The 27,194-nt window shown below is 43.0% G+C and overlaps 1 protein-coding gene across 1 annotated transcript in view; it reads right to left on the bottom strand.

Moving 5' to 3' along the window:
• RAP2A (RAP2A, member of RAS oncogene family) overlaps positions 1–26,696 on the bottom strand; it is a 38,291-nt gene extending 11,595 nt beyond the window's left edge. Inside the window, exon 1 of the mRNA XM_088458835.1 lies at positions 25,995–26,696. Coding sequence (XP_088314961.1) covers positions 25,995–26,308 — 314 coding nt within the window. The 5' untranslated portion in view covers positions 26,309–26,696. The remainder of the gene's footprint in view (positions 1–25,994) is intronic.
• Positions 26,697–27,194: the final 498 nt, after the last annotated feature.

Consider the following 27,194-nt stretch of genomic DNA (forward strand, 5'->3'; position numbering starts at 1 on the left):
AGGGTCAACTATATTATATTGAACCTGGGGAGATCAATCTTTCCTGAACAGTATCGCCACCCCTCTGGCATTGGAGTTGTAAGAGGCATGCTCCACCAATGAAAAACCCAGTGAAGACAATTTGACAACCTCGCTATCTGTCAGATGAGTCTCTTGCAATAATGCTATATCTATTTGCATCTTTTTAAGATACAAAAGTATTTTCTTCCTTTTCATAAGAGAATTAATCCCCCCCCACATTCCAGGAACACAACTTAATTTCCGACATAATTCAAATTGGACAGGATATATATCTGAAAAATGATACAGATTACACATTCAATGACGAGGAAAAGTAGACCAAACATACACTGCACCAGGGCCCTCAACACAGACAAAAAAAAAAAAAAAGGGAAATACAAAAAAAATTGTACAAAGAAAGAAAGAAAATAAAATACACAGAAATAGAAAACTTGACTGAAAAAGAAAATCATCGTCAACATCTAGTGGACATAGTTATAGAAAGTAACAAATATTGACAACCAATAGACCAATAATAAATTGGAACAGCAAAATTAGAGTGGAGAGAATACACTTCAAAAGATATAGCATAGAATCAATAATACGTTCGAAACCAATATGATAGATTCAAGTAATGTAAAAACAATGCTGATAAGTGGAAATATATATGTAGGCATATACCTATATTTGGACATACGTATCTGTGAAGGTATTCTATGTAGAATTAGCTAAAGACTTTCAACTGTAAACTATACAAATATCATCCAGACTAACGATTTAAAATATTGGGCAATAAAAGGCATATACATTTTGAAACAAGATACTCAAGTATTTCGATCCATATCGGAGGATGGTGCGGCGTCATCCTCTTCCTGAAGATAAGCCTGTGCGTCAGCTACATTGGTGAAGTCTCTAGGACCTTGTGAAGTAAATATTCGCAGCCGAGCCGGATATAGAAGAGCAAATAGTTTACCATCTTGAATAAGTTTAGAGCAAACCGGAGACATCTCTCTGCGAGCTCTAGAGACCTCTGCGGAGTAGTCCAGGAAAATAGAGACATGCTTGCCATCCCAGGAAAGAGGCCTTTCTTTTTGGCTGTAGACCAGATGAGTTCCTTATGGAGAAAAGTTTAAACACTTGAAAATGATTGCACATGGCCTGGTGTTATGAGAGTAACGGAAGGGCCCAAACGGTGTGCTCGTTCAAACTCCATGAGCTGTAATTCTTCTGAAATGCCAAGGAGCTCAGGAAGGTCAGATAGTAGAAATTCAGCAATATCAAGGCCCCCGACAGATTCGCTCTGGCCTATTAGCCGTAGGTTGTTACGTCTCGACCTATTTTCAAGGTCATCGACCTTGGAGAGTAACTGATGCTGTGTGGTAGTATGTAATGACACTTGCCGTTTTAACTCCGCAATGTCATGAAAATTAGCCCTGATACGATTTTCATTTTCAGAGATTTGATGAGACAGAGGACAATTGTGATTTTCTGTCCGCTACTGCACCCATAAATTTGTCAGCTTGTGTTTGTAATACTGGTCCAACAGTTTCCTGAATGGCTCTGACCACCTCTGCATACGATAAAGGAACAGGGGGTACCAGAGAGTCCGGAGCTGAAAGGGCGGCATTAGAATCAGGAGTCGCAGAAATGTCTTCAGCACGCTGCAAGCTAGCGTCCGCACGTTTGACTACACTTTTACCCCGCTGAGTTTTAGGAGTGGACGCTGAAGCCACATATTTATCCATTCTTCAAAATAAAGGGTCAAAAGGCCAAAATCACAACTGAGGATCTCCAAATCACTTTGGTCTTGCAATATAAGCTATGACCACTAGATGGCTTGCAATTCACATTATATAAAATAGCATAGCTTTATAATAGTGTAACCAAGTCCAGAAAAGTTAGGATTCCACGTGGTTCAATATGAGGTCTGCAGTCACACAAGAGAGAAGTCCAAACTTAGTGACCTGTCCAGCAGTGTCACCAGTATAGTAAGCTGACAGGTAGTGGTGACTGTCAGCCATAGCCCAGGAGCCAGAAGGGCAGTAGCAGAGTTCAACAGGAGTCAGTGCCTGGTGAGCTGGATCACCCCTCTTCCGGATGAGACAGCCCTAGGCAGGCAGAGCACAACCACTAGCAGCAGGAGCCAGCCAGTCCCCACCAGGAGTACATACAGTGCCGGGAGGCACCCACGCGCACCGCTATCCTTGGTGATTGTATCAGGCAGCAGAGAGCGGGACCCAGAGGAGGAGGAGGTCACCAGCGGGCAGGTATGACAGCCCCGGGCCGCTCCGGTGGTAGGAAGAAATCGAAGCAGCGGCTTTAGCGCGGCACGCAGGCACCAGTGCCGATGATCACCAGCGGGAACCGGGAGACAATGCGGCTACAGCGGAGATGTCCAGGAGCAGAGATAGAAGAATTTTTTGGAACAAATGGGGCGCAAAAACGAATACTTGCAGCTTCAGAATTTCTATCTTATCTTGCCCAAATATACAAGAAAAACACACATTTACAATAACAAATAGATAGTATTCATAAAGCGCTTGTATAAAAACAATAATATACTCAAAAGTTCTTTTTTAGCTTGTCACTTTCTGGAGGTGTTTCCTCTTCACACAATGCATGTACATGAAAAAAAAGAGGGAGATAGAGAGACACATATGTGTAGACTTGTTTCCAAAAATTCACAGATCTTCTATAAAAAGTAACTGATTTTCCAGGGTGGGATGACGTACCACACTCACATATAATTATGGGGGTATAAATCTCATAAAGGTATCTTTTGTTCTCGTCAAACAACTGTCTCAGCTCTATTTTAGAGCTTCAGCATATAACTATAGACGGAGTTATAAACGTACCCTACTCACTTCAAAAGTGGGATAAAGTATATAAAGGTATCTTTGTCCAAAAGATGTAACACGTACCCATACATTATACATTGAAGATTCTTGGACAAAAAGATACCTTGATGTGCTTCTGACTGCATTTCTATAAGTGAGTTGGGTGCGTGTTACATAATTATGTGAGTGTGGTACGTCATCCCACCCTGGAAAATCAGTTACTTTTTATAGAAGATCTGTGAATTTTTGGAAACAAGTCTACACATGTGTCTCTCTATCTCCCTCTTTTATTCATGTACATGCATTGTGTGAAGAGGAAACACCTCCAGAAAGTGACAAGCTAAAAAAGAACTTTTGAGTATATTATTGTTTTTATACAAGCGCTTTATGAATACTATCTATTTGTTATTGTAAATGTCCAGGAGCAGAAGCTCCACGAAGGCAAGGTAAGGAGGGGTGAAAAAGGGTCTCCAGTACTTAGTAAGGCAGGAGCTCCAGCCCGGTCGGCAGCCAAGCCACGCTCTCCACCACCATCTTGTCTTTACAGGATAGCAATAATAGTTAGCAATTTAGCTAAACAGTAATTGCAATGCCAATCCTTCCTATATGTACATATGCATCTAATGCTGGGTACACACTTACACGGTGAATTGGTCAGACCGAACCGCCATCTGTGCGGACGATTTGTAAGTTATACACACTTACCAATTGGATGCTCGATATGTCTGGGATGACATAACAACTGGAGGGCATTTAAATTTGTTTGCCCAGTTGAGATGTCCACGTTGGCAGTCTCTGCAGCTAGTGTGGGCGCAGTCGAAGGGTCGCCCGTACAAACATGCAGATGCACCAATATATCTGCATGATCTATCGCATCGGCTGTGCTGCCAGGCAGACCGGATATGTCTAAACGATGTCAATCACAGACATATCTGGTGTACACACCCACCAAGCCGCTACCGATATATTGTTTGCTCGATCGACAACCGTTCTATGGACAAGTGTGCACCCAGCATAAGAGAAGCTTTTTTCCCCCCAAACCTCGACATAGAAGGTAGACAAAACTATATAAACATGAAAACTAGGGAAGGCCCTCTCATGAGAGCGTTTACATTGTAATTGGAAGGCATAATATAAGCGGAGCGAGTGTATCTCAGAGTAGCAGGGGTGAGCAATTAGCAGCCCTGCAGATGTTGTAGAACTACAAGTCCCAGCAGGCCTGGCAACAGTTTTAGCATGGCCAAATAGCAAAACTGTGACAGGGCATGCTGGAATGTGTAGTTCTATAACAGCTGGGGGGGCACTTATTGCCCACTCCTAGAGTAGAGACTGAGAAGTTGGGGGGTGTATTAGTGGGTGTAGGGTAAGCTCCAATAAACAGGTGGGTTTTTAGACAGCATTTAAAGAGACTGTGGGAGAACCTGATCATGCATGGTGGGGAAATCCATAAAAGTGTGTTTCAGTAACAAAGTAGTCTTGTAGGTTACAGAGGTGGTTCGCAGAGGACAGGAGCAGACCAGAGGCAGGTTGTTACAGGAGAGGTGTTGTAGATGCATTTGTAGGTCAATGTGAATAATTTTAATTGGATTCTGGAGAACACAGAAAGCCAGTGTAGGGACTTCTAAAGTGGTGTGGCAGACGCTCAGTGACGGGAGATCAGACTTGCTGTGGCAGTTAAGATAGATTAAAGTGGAGATAGATGGGAGAGGAGCAATAATAAATATGAGCATCAGTTTCTTTGGTAAGAAAAAGGGCATATCCTGGCAATATTTCTGAGGCAACAGGACTTGGAGACAGGTGGGTTGTGAGGAATGCAGAGGGCGGCATCAGGTGCGACACCAAGGCTTGGAGACTGAGGTGGAGGTGACTGTAGGAGGAGGGGAGGAGGATAAGCTCCATACTGGATATGTTGAGCATTAGGAGATCCATGTGGAAACAGCCGAGTAACCGTAAGATGAGATTGTAGAGAAGGGCAATGGCCAAAGGAGGAGAGGTATATCTCTTTGCCCCCATCATACAGGGAATACTCAAAGCTTAATTAGCAATTTCATTCCCCAAAAGACAATGTGAGCAGTGACAAAAGCAGAAGGCCAAGATCAGAGCCTTGTGGAAGGGAAAATATAACACAGGCACTACAGGAGCAGTTTAATATGTAGGAAGTGATCCAGGTAAGACTTAAATCATAAGGTCAATGAAGAGAATAATGTGCAGGAGAAAGAGGGTGGTCAACAGTGCCAAAAGCATCAGAGAGGTCCCAGAGGAGGAATATAGAGAAGTGAACCTTAGACATTGTTGCAAGTAGATAATTTTTAAACTAGGAGATCTATAATGCGCAAAAAAACTTTATACGTAAAGCCGCCCTGTGTGACACAAACAGAGCCTTCACCAACTCTTAAATAGATGCTTAAAAATAGAAAAGTGTCCAACAATGGCGCATTCACAAGTGTCTCTTACATAGCGATTCCACTAAGTCCTTTTTCATAGACTTTAATGACTTCTATTCCAGATCAGTGATCTTCCAAACACATATTAATCTCAGGAAGGAAATAAAAGAGAGACACATAGCATAATATTGCCTTCTATCCAAATAAAAACATTTATTTATACAATGCACTCACATTTCAACAATAAAAATAAGCATATATCACCATATCCCAGGTGTATAACCAGGGCTCACTGTCTTTCCAGAAGCTCCCATCCATGATAGTTCTTAGTTGGAGTGGGGATCCACAAACCCCGGAAATTGTTTCTCCACTCCTGGTCAGGTATTTGTCAACACCGATAACGCCCAGAGGTCCCAAGTTTAACACGTTTCGGACTGTGTAGTCCTTCATCAGAAGCATGAGGAAAGTGTCCATACATCCCCCTATAAATACCCCTACTAATTGAAGACAGAACTCCCGCTCTACTGCGACTTCTGGCTCCGAAGTAAACAAATTTTAAAGTAAAGAATGTTTACTTTATTTAAACAAATTTCTGGGATTTGTGGATACCCACTCCAATTAAGAACTATCGTGGAAGGGAGATTGTGGATTTCTCTCTTCAATTAGTAGGGGTATTTATAGGGGGATGTATGGACACTTTCCTCATGCTTCTGATGAAGGACTACACAGTCCAAAATGTGTTAATCTGAGGATCTCTGGGCGTTATCGGTGTTGACAAATACCTGACCAGGAGTGGAGAAACAATTTCCAGGATTTGTGGATCCCCACTCCAACTAAGAACTATCGTGGAAGGGAGATTGTGGAAAGACCGTAAGCCCTGGTTATACACCTGGGATATGGTGATATATGCTTATTTTTATTGTTGAAATGTGAGTGCATTGTATAAATAAATTTTTTTATTTGGATAGAAGGCAATATTATGCTATGTCTCTCTCTCTCTTTTTTTTCCTTCCTGAGATTAATATGTGTTTGGAAGATCACTGATCTGGAATAGAAGTCATTAAAGTCTATGAAAAAGGACTTAGTGGAATCTCTATGTAGGAGAATTTACACATATTGATGGACACTATTTTCTATTGTTGTAAGTAGATCAGTCTTAGTAGAATGGGATTTGAAAACCTAATTGAATGGAATGTGAGGAGAGAAAGTGATAAAGGTCATTGTGCACAAGTTGCTCAAGTGGTTTGGAGACAAAGGAGAGAAGAGGTAACTGGAGAAAGAGGCTGGGTTGAGAAATGGTTTCTTTAGGACTGGTGAGATGATTGCATGTTTAAAGAATAAAAATGTGCCAGTGGTGAGAGACAAGTTGAAGAGATGAGCATGTGGAGTGGGAGAAAGAACAGACAATAAAGGAGGGGCAAGTTGTAGGGTAAGAAGATAAATGTAGACACTTCAATCTTTGGTTACTGGAGATCGAGATGCAGTCTAATCCAGTCACAGAAGGTAGGCAGCAGCCCATTGTGCCCCACTCCATCTCACTCACTGTTTAGCGGGCTCTGGGTAGAAGAAGCTGCAATGCTCGCCGCCAGTGTAGGATAGGCCGGAGACAATCCGGAGGGGGTGGATGGTATCCTCCTTCTGACAAGAGTGGCTCCGAGCAGTAAGCTGCACTGTAATGCGGCCAATAAGTTGCGCTGTGCTGACGTTTCCATATGAAACGGCAGTGCAGCGTGACTTTTAGCCAGAGACGTAACAAGGCACAATTGCGCCTTGTGCCAGCACCGCCCACTGAGCGTGCGACATCATCACATTGAGCAGAGGGAACGTGGCCGGCAGCTCCAGTAAGTGCAGTGCAGATCGGGCATTCTGAGGGAGCCCAATTGGCAGCATATACTGTACAGGGTGCCAGTTTGGAGCATCCATTGAATGCTCTGCGGGTGCTGCAGCAGCAATAATATGGAATCTAGTTGGTCTGGTGTATGGCCAGCTTTACTAATATTATATATATATCTATATCTATCTATCTATCTCTTACAGCAAGAGAACATGTCTTCAGCCAGTCAGCTGTGTGTGCTAGTGTACAGTTGGCTGGCCAAGATGAAATACTTTCCCCTCTTGTAGTTTTATATAAGAAAAAGTGGGGAGCATAACTACAATTCTGCAGGATTTCTCAGTAAGCAGCATGATTTTGTGTACAGAAATGTGTATGTTTCATATATACCTTATACACACAGCCTGTAGGTCATTTTATATATTATTTTTTAATAATTTGTGCCTTAGACAAAGTTTGTGTACATTGAACCATCAACAATCAAAGGTTTCATTATCCGAGTGATGCCAAAATTATTCCGTATTTTGGAATGTTGAGTATTTCGGCATATTTGGCTATGGGAGATTCAACCTGTATCACTTTTATACTTTTTATATTTAATTTCTGTATTGCTGCAAACAGCAATGTGGCAGCTTGAATTTTGTCTAAGGTGAATTCATTTAGACGTACAGATGTGTCCACATCCATATTTCTTCCTTACCAGCAGATTCATCTTTGTCTCAGGCCACCCAGGACCGCTGTTCAGGCGTCTATACACTACAGAGTCAACGTTTGGAAACATAGTCCTCTTTGAGCGAATGCAGTTTATATCTGCACCCTGGTGAGGTATTTCAAGCATTTACTACCTCATTCATACCACTATATGTGTATCCTACTACAGACACATTATTACTCATGGGACAGAGTTGTTACTAAATATAGTGGATTTATATATTAGCTTTCTTCAGTGACTGTTACGCTGTATTGCCCCAGGGACTGCATCTAATCCATCCATCATATGTTATGTGCCTGGCTCAGCTGGCTTTGAACAGTTTAACATGCAGGCAGTGCTTTCAGGTCAGCATATTACTTCAGCACGTGGTAAGTTTTATTTTACAGATTGAATGTTTCTACTTTTTTTTTTTATACATTTTTATATATTTGAATACTATAACTAAAAAGAGAGCTCATCAATAAATATGTATATTAATTTTATAGATCACGTTATATGCTTTATTATTATAAGTTGGAGGTATAATATATACATATACACACATATATATATATATATATATATATATATATATATATACATACATACACACACACACACACACACAGTATATATAAAGTAGCAGGGTGAATGGCTACAAATTGTGGCAAAGCACAGAGCGTCACTCCAGGGTTATAACAAGAAGGTACTTTACTTCAACGTTTCAAGACTATTACAGCCCTGTCATCAGGAATAAACAACGATTGATGTGCGGATCCAGTTCACAGAGAACAGAATTTAGGGGGTCCGAGTTGAACAGAGTCCGAGGTCAGAATCACTTTGAAGTACCAAGTGAACAGTGTCCCGTTTCGGATCTTCCTGCAGTTTGGAACATGGATTTAAAAACCAAACTCGGGTTTTGGATTGCATGTTGTTAACAGGTCAATATGACGTCATTTAATAAAAAAATAAAAAAAACAGATCGAAAACCAAAAACACATGAGGGCGGTTTTACAAAACCAAGATGAATCTGGATCCAAAAACAAAAACACGGGGGCCGGCGCACGTCTCTGATAGAGATATATAATATCTCTATTAGCCATATTTTATGCATATTAACTATGAACATTTCAATCTAGCTTAACTTTTGAAAAAAGGAACAAGCACTTCAGGTCAGCGAAGCTAAATGGCTGGAGTGACTCACAGTTGCTGCGAGTTAACAGTAATCAAGGTCTCAGCAAATATATTTTCTCTACTTGACTGATGTGTCAGACACCATCTTAACAAAATAAGATCTGTGCACAGCAGGGTTTGCACTTACGTATATTATGTAACAATGACAGCTGGGGACTCCGGGGGGGGTGGGGGGGGAATAAAAATTACCAGGTCATTCCGCATTAACTAGTACCATGGTGTTACCGCGTGCATCTAGTCTGGCACTTAACCCCAGAGATGCAGTATACTGCATCTATGTTATGCATGAGTCACGGTAGGTGAATCGCAATGCAGTAAATTGAATAGCTCTGGCCAATTAACATGGAAGCTACATCCCCGCAATGAGAACTGAATCCCCCCTTTCTTACTAGTGGCTCTTTTAACACTTGCTGAAATGCTGAAATTCAGCTGAGAATCTTTTCTCAGTACTTAGATTTTATTCCTTTCTGGTATTCTTACTGGTGTAAAAGCTTGGTAAATGGCAATCCCAAAAATCCGATTTCAAGCAATACTATGCAAAACATTGGATAGACCGATTCAAAAGCCCACTTTCCATCTCCCAACAGTTATCCATAACTGCCAGAATGGCCTAAGCCTATTCCCTTAGTTGGTCTGGTCCGTTAATGGCAGGAGTTGACAAAATTCTAAATGAATTCTCTGGTAAGCCCGGTCATCCTCTGCAGCTAAACCATAGATCTTAATTCATTATCCATATGTCTTAACCACATCCCATCCACTTATGGAGTCCATGTTTTTCAGTTTCTCAACCTAGATAGCATGGACCACTCTTAAGAGGTCGATTAAATTAAATGCAAGGTGGCACACCCCACGAGTAAGAGTGGCCCTATGGCCTCAAAAGGATGCACAAAAGAGATCTGCAAGACCGGAGTTAAATCGGGAAGAGATGAAATGTAACTGCTGGCGGTTCCATGACACTGCAGCGGCAATCCCCCCTTCTCCACAACAATTAAATCAACCCATTTTCATTTAAAGCACAAATAACAGTGATACATAGGTCATGTTTGGTTTATTTGTTTTATAATGTTGTTTTCATAAAAGTTTTCAGATAGGGAGAGCAAACTGACCTTGGTGCACCTCCATACCAAAGGACCAGCGACAATTTTACATTTCCTTTAGTTGATAGCCACTGTCCTGAATGGCTCAGCTCGTATGCATCAGCCAGTGAAGGCAGGGGGTTGATCCATTCCTCCTCCCTGATAATTCAGCTGCTTCCCTCTGTAGCTCCTCCCCCAAACATTCCTCTATCAACTCTTGTGTCTCACTGCCTACACACGTGGGCCTTCCCCTCCTATGTTCAGTAGATGTAAAACACATCACATTGAAGCTCTGTAATCTGTATGGGGGATGGGGAGTATTAATATAATTTCTGCAATCATTACATTAATGTAGTGAAGCTATTATTGTAATATGCATGGTTCTTATTATAACGTGACTTTTATTCATGTTAAGTATCACCTGTTAATTTAATATAGGGTGACAGGTCTCTATTAAATCTGCAGCTAATAAAGTAAGGTGGGCTTTAATAATACAATTTAGGGCCTACTAATGCAATGTGGGTTGCTTTATTAAACTTTGGAGGTAAATATGTAATGATGGAACAAGTTCAAGAAAATGAGGCCTACGTAGTAAATGTGACTAATATTCATTAAATGTCAGGGCTAGTTGGAGAGAGACATAGAAAGTTTACTTGTTGCTCCTCTTTCCAGAGACTGAAATATACCCATCAATTGCCCAAAAAGTACCCCAACATTCCAGGATCAGGCCAAGCAGCAAATTACCTTAAGACATTAGAAGCATAAGGTAAGCAAAGTTACAAATGAAATCAAAGCAATTCAGGTGGGTTAGTTCCAGTTTTGGGTTAACTGTTCTGACTGCAGGGGGAGTAAGGAGTTATATCCTTCTCGATCTCCTAGCGGCTCATTTATCAATGAGTTTTATCATACTCGTTGCATATGATAATGGTGCTCCAGCCAATCAGCTCCCGTCATCTGTTTGAAAAATGACAGTTGGGAGCTAATTGGCTAGAGCACCATTTATCATACGCAAGGAGTTTTAAAACTACAGGACCCAGTATGACATTTCTGGGGTCGGGACCCTGCATGTAGCAGGTGCATACACACTTGCAGATTCAAGGTCTGACGGGGCAGGAGCTATGTGTCATGCTGCAGTAGGGCTGACAGGGGATGTTGCTAGCGACCCGTGGGAACGTGTACATCATGGGTACACAACTAGACACTGTACCTGATATGTCATCCTATCCCGGATCGGAGCGACATCTAATCTAGTGTGTAAACAGCTTAAGGGCCTCATTTATCAACAAGTTTTATAATTCACAACGAGTGATAAAACTGGTTGCATATGAAAATGGTGCTTCAGCCAATCAGTTCCTGTCATCTGTTTGTTGTGAATTATAAAAGTAATTGATAAATGAGGCTCTAAGTCTGCTCTGGAGTCCACTGGAGGAGGGACCGGACTGCTGCAGCACTGCTCACATGGTTACATTATTAAGTGGGCAATTAATGGAGAGGGGATCAGAATGCTGTAACACTGTTACATTATTATGTGGGCAATGTATGGAGAGCACTGGTAAAATCATCAGGTGAAGTCCTTCCTACATGCAGCTGCTGGGAAGACCAGGGCTAACATCTACCAGACACCATAACAGGCAAGAACTCACAGGGTGTGGAGGCTTGGACACACATGACCATCAGAGAATGGTGGGTGAGCATATGTGACAAAAGTGGGTGGACACATACATTACATGCCAACATAAAAAGCATGTTACACTTTTGTAAGAAGTTATCTTAACAGTATTTCATAAGAGTTATAACAAAAAGTGGTAGTAAGATGAATGAACTTTGCTATGGCATATACTGTACATGTCTGCACAGGGCACCTCTGATTAACTTACAGATGTATCCTCATTACATTCTTGCTATAGTTGTGCCAAACAGCCCCTTTTGGTGCACCAGGTCCTATGTGACAGCTAGCGCCGGGCGCCTTCGCCCAAAAATGCGTCTAAAGCAATGTGATGTGACCAGGACGTACCAGAAGACTGCACTGATTAATCTGACATGTGACACTTGCATATCTGTGCACGACTGAATCTATATATGAAGTGTGGCACTAGCATATCTGTGCACGACTGAATCTATATATGAAGTGTGGCACTAGCAGAGCAGGAAGGGACTTGGTGGATCACTCGCACCACATGGCGTATTCAGGCTAGATGAGGACACATCTGTAGGCACACGACTAGCTAGCGGAGTCCCTGGCCAAGAAATTGATATTGTGCTGGATAAACTGGTGGCAGTTCTCTCTGGTGGGTTTCGGAAATGATGGATGCTACATTTTAGTTATTCAAATTTGAGATCTTTTTAAAAGTAACCATTAACACTGGTTATGGTTTTATTTCCTACACCAATGTCACTCAGTGTAATACCAACAATTTGAGGCAAACATATACAAATGACAAGGTCAGGAAAGACATTCTCCACGCAAATATCAGTTCCATAAAATACACCAGAGATGGAAATCTTAACGTGAATTTATAAGGGGATGTCATTAAGGATTATGAGTACAGTTCAGCAAAGTGCCAGCTTTATAAGGCTCCAACTAAATAAAATCACTGGAAGCTCCTAAACCTGGATGTGCACAGTGATCATGTATAACATTATTAATAATAACAGTATTTGCTATTTCTTTGGTTTTCAAAACTTTCTGAACAGATCCTGTACTGCTGGCTGTTTTAGCAGGGCGCTGCACCCTACCCGATTGTTAATGGGCAAAACGCGCCCTGCCGTTTTAGCTGCACCACTGCTAAAACAGCCTGGCCGCTGCCATTCTGCCGCCGCGTGAATAGACGCACGGCATCTATTTACATTAAGGGAGAGCTTAGGGGAAGCCCAGCACCTACGTAGGTGCCGGGCACGCCCCCAATATTGACACTATGTAAAGGGCATGCCTTGCTATGTACCGGGTTTGTCGGTACCGCACTGGCACTGTGCCGCAGCAGAAGTTAGCTAGGTTGAGGTAATAATGCACAACTTGTACTTACATTAACATAGCAGCAAAATGTATAGGTTGGTGTATTGTCACATCAGTAGCAAGCAAAAGTACAAATGCATGTGAGAGGTTCCTTGTTGAATACATGATTGACTACCATCACCCATTCACATTAGAGAATAAATTGATGTGTAATGTATAATGTATGCTGGTAATTGCAAGCTAAAATATGCATGTCTTTGTGTAGCATAAATAATGTGCAAGATATTGAAGTCATTGTTTGGATCTTTGCAATCAAATATCCTGTGAAATAAGTGTACTGCGGATTCTGCTCCCATTTGTAAAGCCTCTTTAAAATGAGGTGTACTGATATGGAAATACATTTGGTATAGACTGAGAATAGTGCAAGAGAACTAGGGGCCCGATTCATCATGAATCGCAACTACAACAGCTTTTGCAGATCGGTCGATGGTGCATACTGCGCATTCACCACAGTGTGTGAGTTAGCATTGCGATCACACTGCTATCAGTCACACAGAAACAAAGCCATCGCAGAGTGAGTGACAAGAGGTCAGCGTTTGGAGGTGGGGACGTGGGAGTGATCAGAGAAATGCAGGTGTGCCTCTCCGTTTAAATGCTGTTGCGTGGGCGTGCAAAAATTAGCCACTGCGATGGCATACACGGCTTGTATGCCATCGTTAGTTTGAGTAAGGTCAGGGCTGCTGTAATTCTGCGTGAGGGGGTGACGTTATTCGATGTTCCAGATGTATACGCAGGACTGCAAGGTCTTACGGATGTAAGATAGTGGGCGTCTCTATGCTGGCTGTGCCACTGTTTTACAATTGCATTCATAGCGTTCCCGCTAGGCTGTTTCAGCGGGGCGCTGCGCCCTGCCCTAATTCTGAAGGGCAGAAAGCACCTAGCCCTCCAGCGCAGCCCCCCGTTGAAACAGCCTGCAGGTTCTGTCCTCCACCCGCGGACCGCAGTGTCCCGCGGGTGGGGAAAATGGCAGAGCATGCGCCCGGCATCCATTCACAGTGACCGCGGCACGTGGGGGCTGCCCGGCATGTCTAAGTGCCGGGCACGCCCCCAAGAGTGACGAATCCGTAATGAATCAGGCCCTAGATCCTTAAAGAATTGCAAAAGAGGAAGTCATACACAATAAAGGAAAAAAACAGCAGCTTAATGAATTGGGGTGCACTTTAAGGTGGATGCACACTTGCCGACCGGCTGATGCGACGTCCGATAGTGCTTATGAATGATATATCAGACGGTCAGTACACACTGCACAATCCGGTGACCACCCGCCGGATATGTCGTTCACATACACCATTGCCGGCGTTGGCAGCTGGTCCCGTGATCGCAAATACGCGCTCTAGCGAATATTTTACAGAGTATTAAGGACCAGAGACTCACTTTTTCAGAATGGTTGGGTTCCTCGGGACAAGCTCCGCTGCGACCAATCCCTGGCTCCTCAGTCAGCTGAGATGCTGTGTGCTGCGCCCAATAGGAACCTGCCCTGTCTACCCCTTCAAAAGCTGGAGGAAATGTAAATTTTGCTGCCATCCCTCCAGCTGTTTGCAGATGGAGACCTGGCTCACAGGGAGGAGCAGAAGCCAGCGGCGGGCTGGGCCGGGGGACAGATGCACCACTGGCTGGTCCAATTTTAGCATCTTGGGGCGGGCCACAGTTATCTGCATGGGCTGCTCTGTGCTATCTATTGTCAGAGACAATGTCCAGCCAGAAGTACAGTGCAGACGCAAGGCCTCGCCCCCTCTGCCTTCTGAGGACAGTGTGGCCATTGCCATTTAGTGTCAACCTCAGTTTTGGTATAGCCAGCCGAGCGCCTGCTGTGAATGATAATGAAGAGTACCGCAGTGTGACTGGCCCCACAGTCCCCGGGTTTCTGCCTATAATCCCCGCCTCCCCTAATACCTGATGGCACCCAGCTCCTTCTCCTGTCCCCACCTACTCCTGTATGTGGCTCCACTCCCCCTCTAATACCCGGTGGCACCCAGCCTTCTCCTGTCCCTAGCTCCCCTCCCCCTCTAATACCCGGTGGCAGCTAGCCTTCTCCTGTCCCTAGCTCCCCTCCCCCTCTAATACCCGGTGGCACCCAGCCTTCTCCTGTCCCTAACTCCCCTCCCCCTCTAATACCCGGGAGCAGCCAGCCTTCTCCTGTCCCTAGCTCCCCTCCCCCTCTAATACCCGGTGGCACCCAGCCTTCTCCTGTCCCTAGCTCCCCTCCCCCTCTAATACCCAGTGGCACCCAGCCTTCTCCTGTCCCTAGCTTCCCTCCCCCTCTAATACCTGGTGGCACCCAGCCTTCTCCTGTCCCTAGCTTCCCTCCCCCTCTAATATCTGGTGGTACCAAGACTCTTCTCATGTCCTTGCCTCCCCTCCTGTCCCTAGCTCCCTCCACCTTTTATACCCAGTGGCACCCAGCCACTACACCTGTTCCCAGCTCCCCTCCACCTCCTCCTGTACATGGCTCCCTTTAATATCTAACAGCTGGCACCCAGCCCCTTCTCCTGTCTCTGCCTACCCCTCCTGTCCCCAGCTCCCCTCCACCCATAATAAACTCCCTCCCCACCTCCTACACCTGTTCCCGGTTCCCACCTCCTACACATTAAGGACCTGCAACATGAGCACAGCCGCCCCCATCCAGCTCACACAGAATAAAAAGGACAGAAGAATGCACAGCTAGTAGCACACAATTCCTTCAGCATTTTTGTTCAAAGAGAAAAAAAATCTTTGATATTTTTAAAATGTATTTATTGGTTCACGTTTTTTTCAGAATATTATGCAGAAACTGCAGTTTCTGCATAATTTTATGTATCACCGCTATGTAAGTGCAGTCTAATGCAGAAGATTTCATAGACATCTCCTGCGGAAGGCTAACAACCGCAGCAGCATACACTCCCCATTATTGTCACTGGGTACTGCTGTCTGACTAAGTACAAAACTGATGCTATTGGGGGATTCAGATGGGCATTCTAGGGGTATGTGGGGATGAGTGGTGGCATGTGGGAAGGTCTGAGGGGCATATGGGGAACTCTATCATAAGATACCTCGTACGATACAACGCAGGTCGTAACGATGTATAATACACAAGTATAGTGTGTACACACAGTCATTCAGATTATTTAAAGCATCATCCCATCTGCTGTCCTGCACGGCCGATGGGATGATGCAATGTACGGCGCCATGTAGCATGTAACGATACATTGCGCCATCATACAGTGTGTACGGTGCGCACGATCGCATCACAATCATATGGTGTGTACCCAGGTTTAATCTGATCTTGTTTATATACTGTAGGATCACTATGCTAATCACATACGCTAGATATCTTATTTCCATGAAAGATGAACAGTGATATATTGCAAAGTATTCAGTAATTAATAATTATCTATTTCATTTCTATCTAAACTTATGTTAATCCTGGGAACAGGAGACTACAGCTAGCAGATGACTTCACAATTGACTATACTAGTTAATTTGCAATGTTTGTGTCAGGTATCAGATAATCCTGTAACATTGTATTTGTAGTGACTGATAACCTTCAATAGTGTGATAAGGGTGTTTAGTATCCCAAAAATACCTCCAACATGCATAATGTAAACAGAATTAGAATATTAGAGATATGGATGGGATACTAATTATGTTTTTCAAGTTTATCACACACGGAGGGTGGTGGTGGTGGTGGGGGAAATAATTCACTTTATTGCACTATTATTTACGTCTATGCTTTTGACACAAAAGTGTCCAACTGTAAATGTGTGTACTAATGGAGCATACACACGGTCAGATTTGTCAGATCTGTCAGATGAACGATTTGAACAATTTTACCAACGATTTGAATGATTTTTGACTGCATTAAAATGAATGGAAATCGTCCAAGTCTGACTGCAAACCCATCAGATATCGTTATCTGACCATCGGGAACGCGCATCGTTCAAATCGTTCATCTGACAGATATGTCAGATGAACCTTCAGATATGAACAACTGAACGATTTTATAAATAGTTATCGTTCAGATCTGAAGGAAAAATCTGACCGTGTGTGTGCACCATTAGGGATATATCCACTACTTACAAAATACTTTGTTTTAAATTATGTTGCATACTAAATAAAACTTACTGAGACATCTCCCGCTAACTGTCGTCAAATGTTTGCCAAAATTGCCTGTTGAAAGCTCACAAAACATTGTTGCGGTTCTGGTTTTTTTTCTGATTACAGATTATGCAAAGTTGTCGGTTCTTTACCTGCGAAGTAACAGTGTTTCTGCATTTATACAAGCAGTTCCATAGAGAAGTCTTATTTCATTTTTAAGGTGTTGTGCACAGTAAAGTCTTATGCCTACTATCAGTGCTATTTAATATATAACTGGGTCCAGGGCCAATATCCCATCAGAGAGACCCACACCCTTTTGCAATACATTATGTTTAAAATGACTGTATTGAGACAAGATCACTTTTACAAATTATACGGTACAAGTATTTTTACATTTTTAGAAATTGATCAGGCAAAAAGAACGAAGTCTATTAGGACCTGATTTAGTTTTTTAAATATTAATTGGACTATGGCTTGTATTTAAATTGGCTGCAAATTTAACACACAAGTTATGGGACATGCTATGGTATGGGTACAATCAAGATGTTTTTAATCCTAAAATATCCTGGGTCAAGTAAACAAGGGAATGCCTGTTTTCCTAGAACACAAAGGATTTCAGATAAAACAATTATATGGATTCTCCTATCCCACAGGTTCTCAAACTCGGTCCTCAGGACCCCACACAGTGCATATTTTCAGGTCTCCTCACAATCACAAGATAAATAATTAGCTCCACCTGTGGATCTTTTAAAAGGTGTCAGTGAGTAATGAATACACTTGTGCACCTGCTGGGTGACCTGGAAAATGTGACCTGTGTGGGGTCCTGAGGACAGAGTCTGAGAACCACTGTCCTATCCAATCTCCATATGACTTAAGGCGGGTAAACACCTGACAGATATATCTGTAGATCACTCCATCTGCAGATATATCTGTAGATGATGGTCGCTCATACACACACTGAACGGCCATCAGCCACGGGTCCCGCTGGCAGCCCTCCCTGCGGCTGATGATGCATGTGTACGTGCGGTCTACAGACCGCACGGACACACTTGCCGATGGACAGATATGTTTGCAGACATACCTGTTCATAGGCTGTGCAGCACAGCCAATGCAAAACGTCTGTGAACTATGTCGTCTGTACACATTGGCCAATATATCTGCTGCCCATCGGCCAATCAATTGATCGGCCAATATATTAACCAGTGTGTACCCAGCATAAGACGTTAGTCCTATTTGTCCAGCAATCAGCCATGCCCGGCATAATAGTTTAATTGAGCACAAATTTGAGAGTCAACCTTTAATATTTGTTTCAGGACTTCATGAAGAAACCAAAGTCCAATTATACAGAGTTCTGTAGTCTAACAAATGTTCTCTCTGAAAGCAATTTTTAAGTGAAAACAAAAAAATAGGAACAGCTAGTTAAATCTAAACATAAAAATGAAGTTTCACATACTGTTTATCTACTTTCTCTATTGTTTAAATGATATTCTGATCTTTGCAGATATCATTTGGGATAAAGAAAGAAAGGCTTCTAAAAATCACTGGGATATTAGATATTTGTAATTACTTGTGTCCCAAAAGCTTGCAATAGTCTCAAATCTGAAAGGATCTCTTCAGTATATTTCCAATCTCCTTATTTTGAAAGGAGTATGAAGGAAATACAGTATAATAAGTCAAGAACATGTGTTAATTTAACCTTCAAAGACTCTAGTAACAGCCCATAGTATTGTATAGAGGTTGTGATGCCACATGCAAACCTAAATGTGTGCTTTGAACTACAAAACTGTTACTGAATTTGTTTGAATGGCTCAATACTTATGGCATTATGCAATAAAAACACAAAAGACTTCCAAGGTACAAAATCTCCCTGTAATGACAAGGTAACATATACACCACTACCAGAGTACTCCATTTTCATAATACAGGTTGAGTCTCCCATATAAAAATGCTTCGGACCAGGGATATTTTGGATAACGGAATATTCTGTATTTTGGAATATTTGCATAGCATCATAAAATCTCTTGGGAATGGGACCCAAATCTAAACACAGAATTCATTTATGTGTTATATACACCTTATACACACAGTCTGCAGGTAATTTTATACAATATTTTCAATGATTTTGTGGCTCTAGCAAAGTTTGTGTACATACATGAAATTAATTTATGTTTCATATACACCCCATACACACAACCTGAAATAATTTTATACAATATTTTTAATAATTTGTGCCTTAGACAAAGTTTGTCTACATTGAACCATCAAAAAGGTTTCATTATCTGATTCATGCCAAAATTATTCCGTATTTCACAATATTCCGTATTTCAGAATATTTGGATATGGGAGACTCAACCTGTAGAATGTTTGGAAAAACATAGAAATCATAACAGGTTATGCTGGCCATACACTCTGCAATTATCGGGACGATCCGCACGATATCGGCGGATCGCCGCGATAATTGCAGCGTGTATGCGGGCGACCGAGGGTTAAATATTGCTCGATCGGGCATGCTGGATTGTCCAGCATGCCCGTCCGATGCGATATTTACCCGGGAAACTGTCGGCCGCATCGGGCAGTGTATGCCCAGCGCGGCCGACAGACAGACATTTCCTGTGTTCCTTCCTACGGAAGGAACAGGGAAATGTCTCCTCCCCCGGGGGCGGAGCGCGGATGTCGGGCTATACACTGTGAGATTTCTCTCACAGTGTATGCCGGCGACATCTGCGGCTGGCAGGCAGCCAGATAAAATGTCTGTCGGTCTGACAGACATTTTATCTGGCAGTGTATGCCCAGCATTAGTTACATCCATGAAGATTGTAAAATAAAGGAAGGAATTTTCAAAACATGTTTGTTGACTGCAAATACCTAGTATAAATTAAAGAGGCAAATACAAAATTGGACCAGTGTATTGCTGGTTGCTAAATTGTACATTATCTTAATAGACTGCTCACTTTTTATACAAAAGGGGGTTATTATTGTGCATATATGATTTATACATATTGTGCTCATACATCTTTGTTCTACTCATGCCAAATAGCCCCATTTGGTGCGCCATGGATTTAGCTGCGCCCTGTCTTTTTCCTTAAAATTTGTGTCTTATTCGTACCGCTAAAGCAACAAAACCACATTGCAAGCATACACTGACCACTGGGACAGGCAGTACAAGTACTTCTGTGTGCAACCAAGTCTCAAATCTGTGTAAAGAAAAGTTGTCACGAGCGGCCATTCCACCCGCCATGTTTCGATATGCTTAATATGCAACACTTATGAGAAAGTACGCTACACTACCTGTGGCAAAGCAGCTAAAATGTGCAAGCGTCTCACCCCATTTGCAAAGACACTAGGGGGTATATTTACTAATGTGCAGGTTTAGAGAAGTGGAGGTGTTGCCCATAGCAACCAGATTCTACTTATCACTTATCTAGCACCTTCTAGAAGATAATAGCTAGAATCTGACTGGTTGCTATGGGCAACACCTCCACTTCTATAAACTTGCACTTTAGTAAGTATACCCCTAGGTGTATCAGAATACATATGTATTTGCAGATTTTTGGGATCAATTTCTATTCACAAAATATTATTAATTGTATTTAGTTATGTTAGATTTTAATTTAAAAACTATGCCAAGTATGGATGAAACTCAAGAAAGTTGGGTGGTACAGTGGTAAGCATTGCAGTCACACAATGCTCGGGTTCAATTCTGACCAAACATTATCTATGTGGATAATCAGTTGAAAAGTTGGTTGTAGAGGCTGCGCTAGTTCTGTCACATATGAACGGATATGTAGGGTGTTCGATTACTGCTGTGGGAATATATAGTGGGTGGGGACACTACAAACCCCACAACATGGAATGTGTTAAAAGAAAAATATTCCCAGCGCACACCTACTTGCACATCAGACTCGCATGATATTAATTTTATTCCAGGATAATGGATAAGCTCAAAGCATGAAGAAAATAAAGTTAAATATTATTTCAAGATTCCAATGTATATCAAAATCCAAATTTATTATCAATAATGACTGTTGGGGTAAAGGTAAAAATTACAATAGAATAAAGAGAGTAGTTGAGGATCATATAGATATAGGCTAGATAGAGTCTGTTACCTCATATAAATGCAATTAAATATAAAATATACTGCCAATAGTGACTCCTAATACCTGTATACAAAACAGATAAATATTAACATCACAACAAATATCACAGTAGACCTAAAATGCCACATAAATATCGCATTGAGCATGCAGTCCAGAGAGATTTGATACTGTGTGTTCTGGGGCTTGAAACAATACTAATAATTTGTTGTCAGTGAAACGGGTATTGTATAGGCTGTAAACCTCACAATGGATAGGGTGATACACTTAATTGCATTTTACTCACTCCCGCTATGTTAAGCTGCTTTTGTCAACTAAATTGGTCCCATTTAGAGGACTTTGGTTTATCAGGCTGCTTATGTAGTATATGCTACTTATTAGTAAGTATTGTCATTGAATATTTAAACAGGGGCTTATTAATTGCCTCCACCTGTTCGCTGGTTCCTATTCAGCCAGGTTCCGTTTGATAGTTAATAAGACTGGCTCCCCTCTCCAGTGGACGAAAAAGTCAGATAGTGTAGTCCGCTGTGGCGGTATAGAGAGGGGTCTCCCAGCAGACTTATCAGTCTTTCCATTCCCCGTGCGTTGCAGTCGGTTGGAGCGGTAGATACGGGATCGATGTGTGCCTTGTAGTACATTAGCAGCCTGATAAACCAAAGTCATCTAAATGGGACCAATTTAGTTGACAAAAGCAGCTTAACATAGCGGGAGTGAGTAAAATGCAATTAAGTGTATCACCCTATCCATTGTGAGGTTTACAGCTTATACAATACCCGTTTCACTGACAAATTATTAGTATTGTTTCAAGCCCCGGAACACACAGTATCAAATCTCTCTGGACTGCATGATCAATGCGATATTTGTGTGGCATTTTATGTCTACTGTGATATTTGTTGTGATGTTAATATTTATCTGTTTTGTATACCCGTATTAGGAGTCACTATTGGCAGTATATTTTATATATTATTTGCATTTATATGAGGTAACAGACTCTATCTAGCCTATATCTATATGATCCTCCACTACTCTCTTTATTCTATTGTAATTTTTACTTTTAGCCCAACAGTCATTGATAATAAATTTGGATTTTGATATACATTGGAATCTTGAAATAATATTTTATTTTCATCATGCTTTGAGCTTATCCATTATCCTGGAATAAAATCAATATCATTCGAGTCTGATGTGCAAGTAGGTGTACGCTGGGAATATTTTTCCTTTTAACATTATCTATGTGGAGCTTGTATGCACTCTGTGTGGGTTTCCTCTAGGTGCTTTGGTACAAAAACGTACTGGAAGATAAATAACTTCTGAAAAATGAATTCTAGTGCAAGTGTGTTTGAATCTTTTGACTGAGCAGTGGCAGATATTAATGATTAAATACGCTCTACAATATGTAGGTGCTAAATCAATAATCAAAACAAAAAAATATAGTGTATGGTTTTATTCTAGAATATGTTTTTACGTCAGTGTTCCATTTCACCTCAATAGAATTGCTCCATCAATCGCCCATTAGTTAAGGTATCCTATAAAAGAATGAATCGCCCCCCAGGATCACTTTTGCAGTAAATGTATTCACTTGAAGGCCAACAAAACTTTTGTGTTAACATAGTATTACAAATGATTTTGCAATTATTTCATTAGACACCCCCCCACTATCAATAAGTTATTTTAGAAGTACACAATTGGGCATTAGATAAAGGATTTGAAGGGCAGTACCGCTCGGGCAGTCCAGAACATCCAGGAAAATAAAAACCTAAGGATAGCTTAGATGCTTAAAGAGATCTATAACATGAGAAATAAAGGGGATAATTGGGAGTAAAAAAAAACCGATTAGTTTTTGGGAAAAACTAAGATAATCAAGATACAATGTATGCCCAGCATAACATTTTACAATTATATAGCCATATATTGGCGGATCGGACAGATAATTGTTATTTCTAAGATGGACCACAAATTATTGCCTGTCAGATATGCCGAATCATCAGGCATGTCAGTCAGATCCGATAACTTGTGAGCTGCTGATCGACAGCATCGGGCAGTGAATGTGCTGCCCCTGGCCGAGCGACGGACATTTCCTGTGTTCATTCACAGGGGATGAACAGGGAAAAAAAAGTCTCCTACCCAAGTGTGGAAAGCAGATATCGTATGGCCAATACGCTGGCAAATCTCACAGCAGTGCTTAAAGTGGAGCGGTATACAGCGTATGGCATACAGTCACTTAATTCACCCACTCAATTTTTAGTCAAGGGCATAGCGCTTTTCCTGCTTCGCTGTGAATCTGACTCACAGCTGTAGACTTTGCAGCTCTGCTCAGTGCCTTCGTTTCTGTACTTAATGTCCGCTGCAGATCATACTGACAATCCCCCCTTCCTTCTCATTAGTAGAGGGGAAGGGGGTCTGCACCAATTTTAAAGCAGGCAGTGTGCAGGCCGCTTGTGCTGTCCTGCGTCATGGAACCAGATGCATTATTGGGTGCTAGAGCCAGATTACCTAGGGCCCAGTGGTCCTAGGGGGCCCGGCACCTGCCTGCTGCCACCATAATGCTACTGTAGGGGCAGCGGGATGCTGTTGGCGGGGACTCACTCCCGGAGCCCCGGGCTGTCAGAGAATATGACTGCTGGTTTCGTTGCAGGAGCTGTCATCTCCTGGGGGTCAGTGACTGGTGAGATGACTACTGGCATTTTCAGTTTTGTAAATAAAAAGTAGAGGTGAGAGAGGGAGTTAGAGGTGCAGGGATTAGAGAGAGAGAGGGGGAGGTGCAAAGGGTGAGAGAGGGAAGAAGAATTGTAGGAGTGAGAGAGGAGGGAGTGAGAGGTGCGGTATTAATAGGAGCAGGGGTGACTTGTAAGACATTAAGGAATAGTGATATACAACGGACATAGGAAAAAGGAGAATGGACACAATGGTGGTAGGGAACACAGGTAGCATAACTTTATATAATATGGTTTATTTTATACCATATAGCTTCTAGGTCACTGGTCGGGGTACAGGGGTAAATTACCCCATATAGGGTAAAAATTTAATTCCTGGGGGTAATGGACAGACAGCCGGGCATGTATATTAATCATTGCATGCCCGACTGTTTGTCTATTACCCCCAGGAATGGAGGTCACTGGCGCCGGGTGCAGCGCCAGTGACCTCCAGCCTGGTGCCGCAGGGAGGCTCTAAGCCGGACGCCCGCTGAGAGGTTATTCTCAGCGGGCGCCCAGCTCCTTCTATGCAGCGCAGCTTTAGCCGGAGGATGGAGTTCTCTTCTGAACTCCAGCTTCCGCCTCTCTCCATGTGCACTATGGGAGAGATGTCATGACGTCTCTTCCATATTTCCGAGGAGCAGCCTGGCGGACAGGATGGCGGCGATTGCAGGAGAGGGGATTAATGTAATTGTTTTGGTTTTTTTTCCTTTGTACAAGCGGCACTACAGGGGCACTACTACAGAGGCATTACATGGGGGCACTACTATATGGATTCCTTCCTTTCAAATCAAGGGAGCAACATCGGTGTACCTAAATATAATTTGGGGTAAAGGGTAAAAAAGTTCCCTGACCCCTGTTCTAAGTGTACTCCAGTCCACCAGCCATTCTATTCAATTCTCCATATTTCCACTTTGACCACTGTGTATGGTGGTCATGATACCTGATGGGTTACAGGCTGTCAGACAAACATTTTATTAGACAATGTATGCCCCGCTTTAACCTTTAACTGCCCATCCAAGTTTGAGCACAATATATTAATTTCAGACACAAAATGGTCCCACATTGATTAACAACACAAACAGCAAAGCAAATGTTGATCATATCTGAATAGAAACTGGTCTGCCAGATATCGGGCTCCAAGTGATCAAGGTGTAGAGTAGTTCAACAACAGCTGGAGGGCTGTTTATTGGCCACCCCTGGTTGTAGAGACAGAACGTCTCCATGCTGGCCAATTTATACATCCAGGTGGGTGGTCAAGTAAGATTTTACGAGCAGCTTAAAATTGCCTCCAACTAAACCAATTCCCAAATATTAGTGCAAAAAAGTGGGGCGATATCACTCTGGCAGGGTTAAGAAAATTAAGAGAACAACATTGGTCATTGGCTAAGAAGCAGATGCAGGTTGATTGGGGGCAGAAGTTGTGTACAATATTTGTAAATAGAAATATTTTGACAATATTAATAGTCTCGCTTCAGAGGGCATTTACCAAGAGGCTACGGTTAATTTTCAAGACAAGGGTTAGACCAGTCTTACAGATTTTGTTGCTATGTGAAATTACCAGAGAGGAAGCAAATAAATACCTGCACAAGAAATGAGTTCAGCAGTACATGACTGGTATAGCAACAGCTTATCACGAGAGGATAGCAAGAAAACAAAATAAAGCATGTTATAATGACAGCACTTCAACGCCTTATGACGACAATGTTTTACATGAAAGTAATGAGAACACAATGAAAAGCTTTAACATAATTCCGTTTTTATAAGACAAAGGCATCAGGGCAGGTTTGTAACACACACGATTTAATTACAATCGGATTTCTACCATGTGGGTCTTAATCAAAGCAGTTTCCAGAAATCTATCAGCTGCAACAGATGTGACAGGGGCCCAGAGCGCCCGGATCCCAGCACCACACAGCGCTATTGTTCCCATACACACTTTGCATCTCATGGACTGACTACTGCCACACATTCATCCCCCCATATCCCCGCCACACTCCTGACCAAAACACTGGCCCACAGCTCGTCTCACCCCCTCTGTCTGGCAACGCCCTGCACAATGACTTCTTGCCCCAGCACCTAGGTGAGCCCCCCCACACCCGCTCGCCTTTTGACGCGGATGATCTGGTCCCTCATGGGCTTGATGTCCTGGAAGCTCTGCTGGTTGACCAGACTGTACACCAGGATGAAGCCTTGGCCGTTCTTGATGTACAAATCCCGCATAGAGGCGAACTGCTCGGTACCGGCCGTGTCCAGGATCTCCAGCACAGAGGGGGACGAGTCCACCTCGATCTCCTTACGGTAGAAGTCCTCGATGGTCGGGTCGTACTTCTCGATGAAGGTGCCGGTGACGAACTGCACGGTGAGAGCAGACTTGCCGACCCCGCCGCTCCCCAGTACCACCACCTTATACTCGCGCATCGTCCCCCTCCGCTCCCCGGCGGCATGCACCGGTCCTCACACCACCGATTCTCCGCCTCCTCCTCCGTCGTCGCCGCCGCCCCTCTGCAGCGGCTTCCCGAGGCATGGGAGAGAGGCCGGGCTGCGCGGCCCGGTACCCGGAGACCTGTCCCCGCCTCCTGCGCCTGGCACTGAGGAGAGCTGTTGCTTGTTCGACCGCTAGCCGCCCCCGGCGTATCGTGCAGCCGGCCTCGCCGCTCCGCTCTCAGGCCTCGCCCCCGGCGCGTCACCTCACACTTGCCCCGACTATTGGCTTCTATGTCTGTCACCATGGCAACTGTCTGTCCTACCCATCCCTGGGCGGAGACAGCAACTGACAGGACCAACCACCGCCTCCTCTTCCCCGGATGATGGGAAAGGAACAAGAGCGGTATCCACAGCCCGAGCCAATGGTTAGGTAAGGGTACAGACCAATCACAGCGAGCCCCGCCCCCAAAGTCATAGCCACTTCACACTGATGCCAGCGCAGTGCCAGTCTGCTCTGCTACTGCTCTGTATAAGGAGGGGGAGTGAGGAGGACGTGCGACTAGTCCAGTGGTGCTCCCCAGTCCCCAGCTCTCATCATACTGTGTGTATCTCCGATGGTGAATAGGTGTTTTATACATTCCTAGACTGTCCACTGCTAATGTATCATTGGTGGCGACGCTCATCCGTCAGTTCTGTAAAAATACTGATTTTCAACATTCAGAACACAGGACTGCACATATCAGTGCGTAACTTTACACTTGCGCATTGCTCCCCTCCCAGCAGCCACTTGTGGGGGGAATAATATAATTGCATACATATGCTGGACAGAGCAACGCAACATAACTAACATACTATAATAATTAGCAGCATACATGCCAAA

This window comes from Taudactylus pleione, unplaced genomic scaffold (assembly GCF_031769625.1).
Source record: "Taudactylus pleione unplaced genomic scaffold, aTauple2 ptg000041l, whole genome shotgun sequence".
NCBI classification, from domain to species: Eukaryota; Metazoa; Chordata; class Amphibia; order Anura; family Myobatrachidae; genus Taudactylus; species Taudactylus pleione.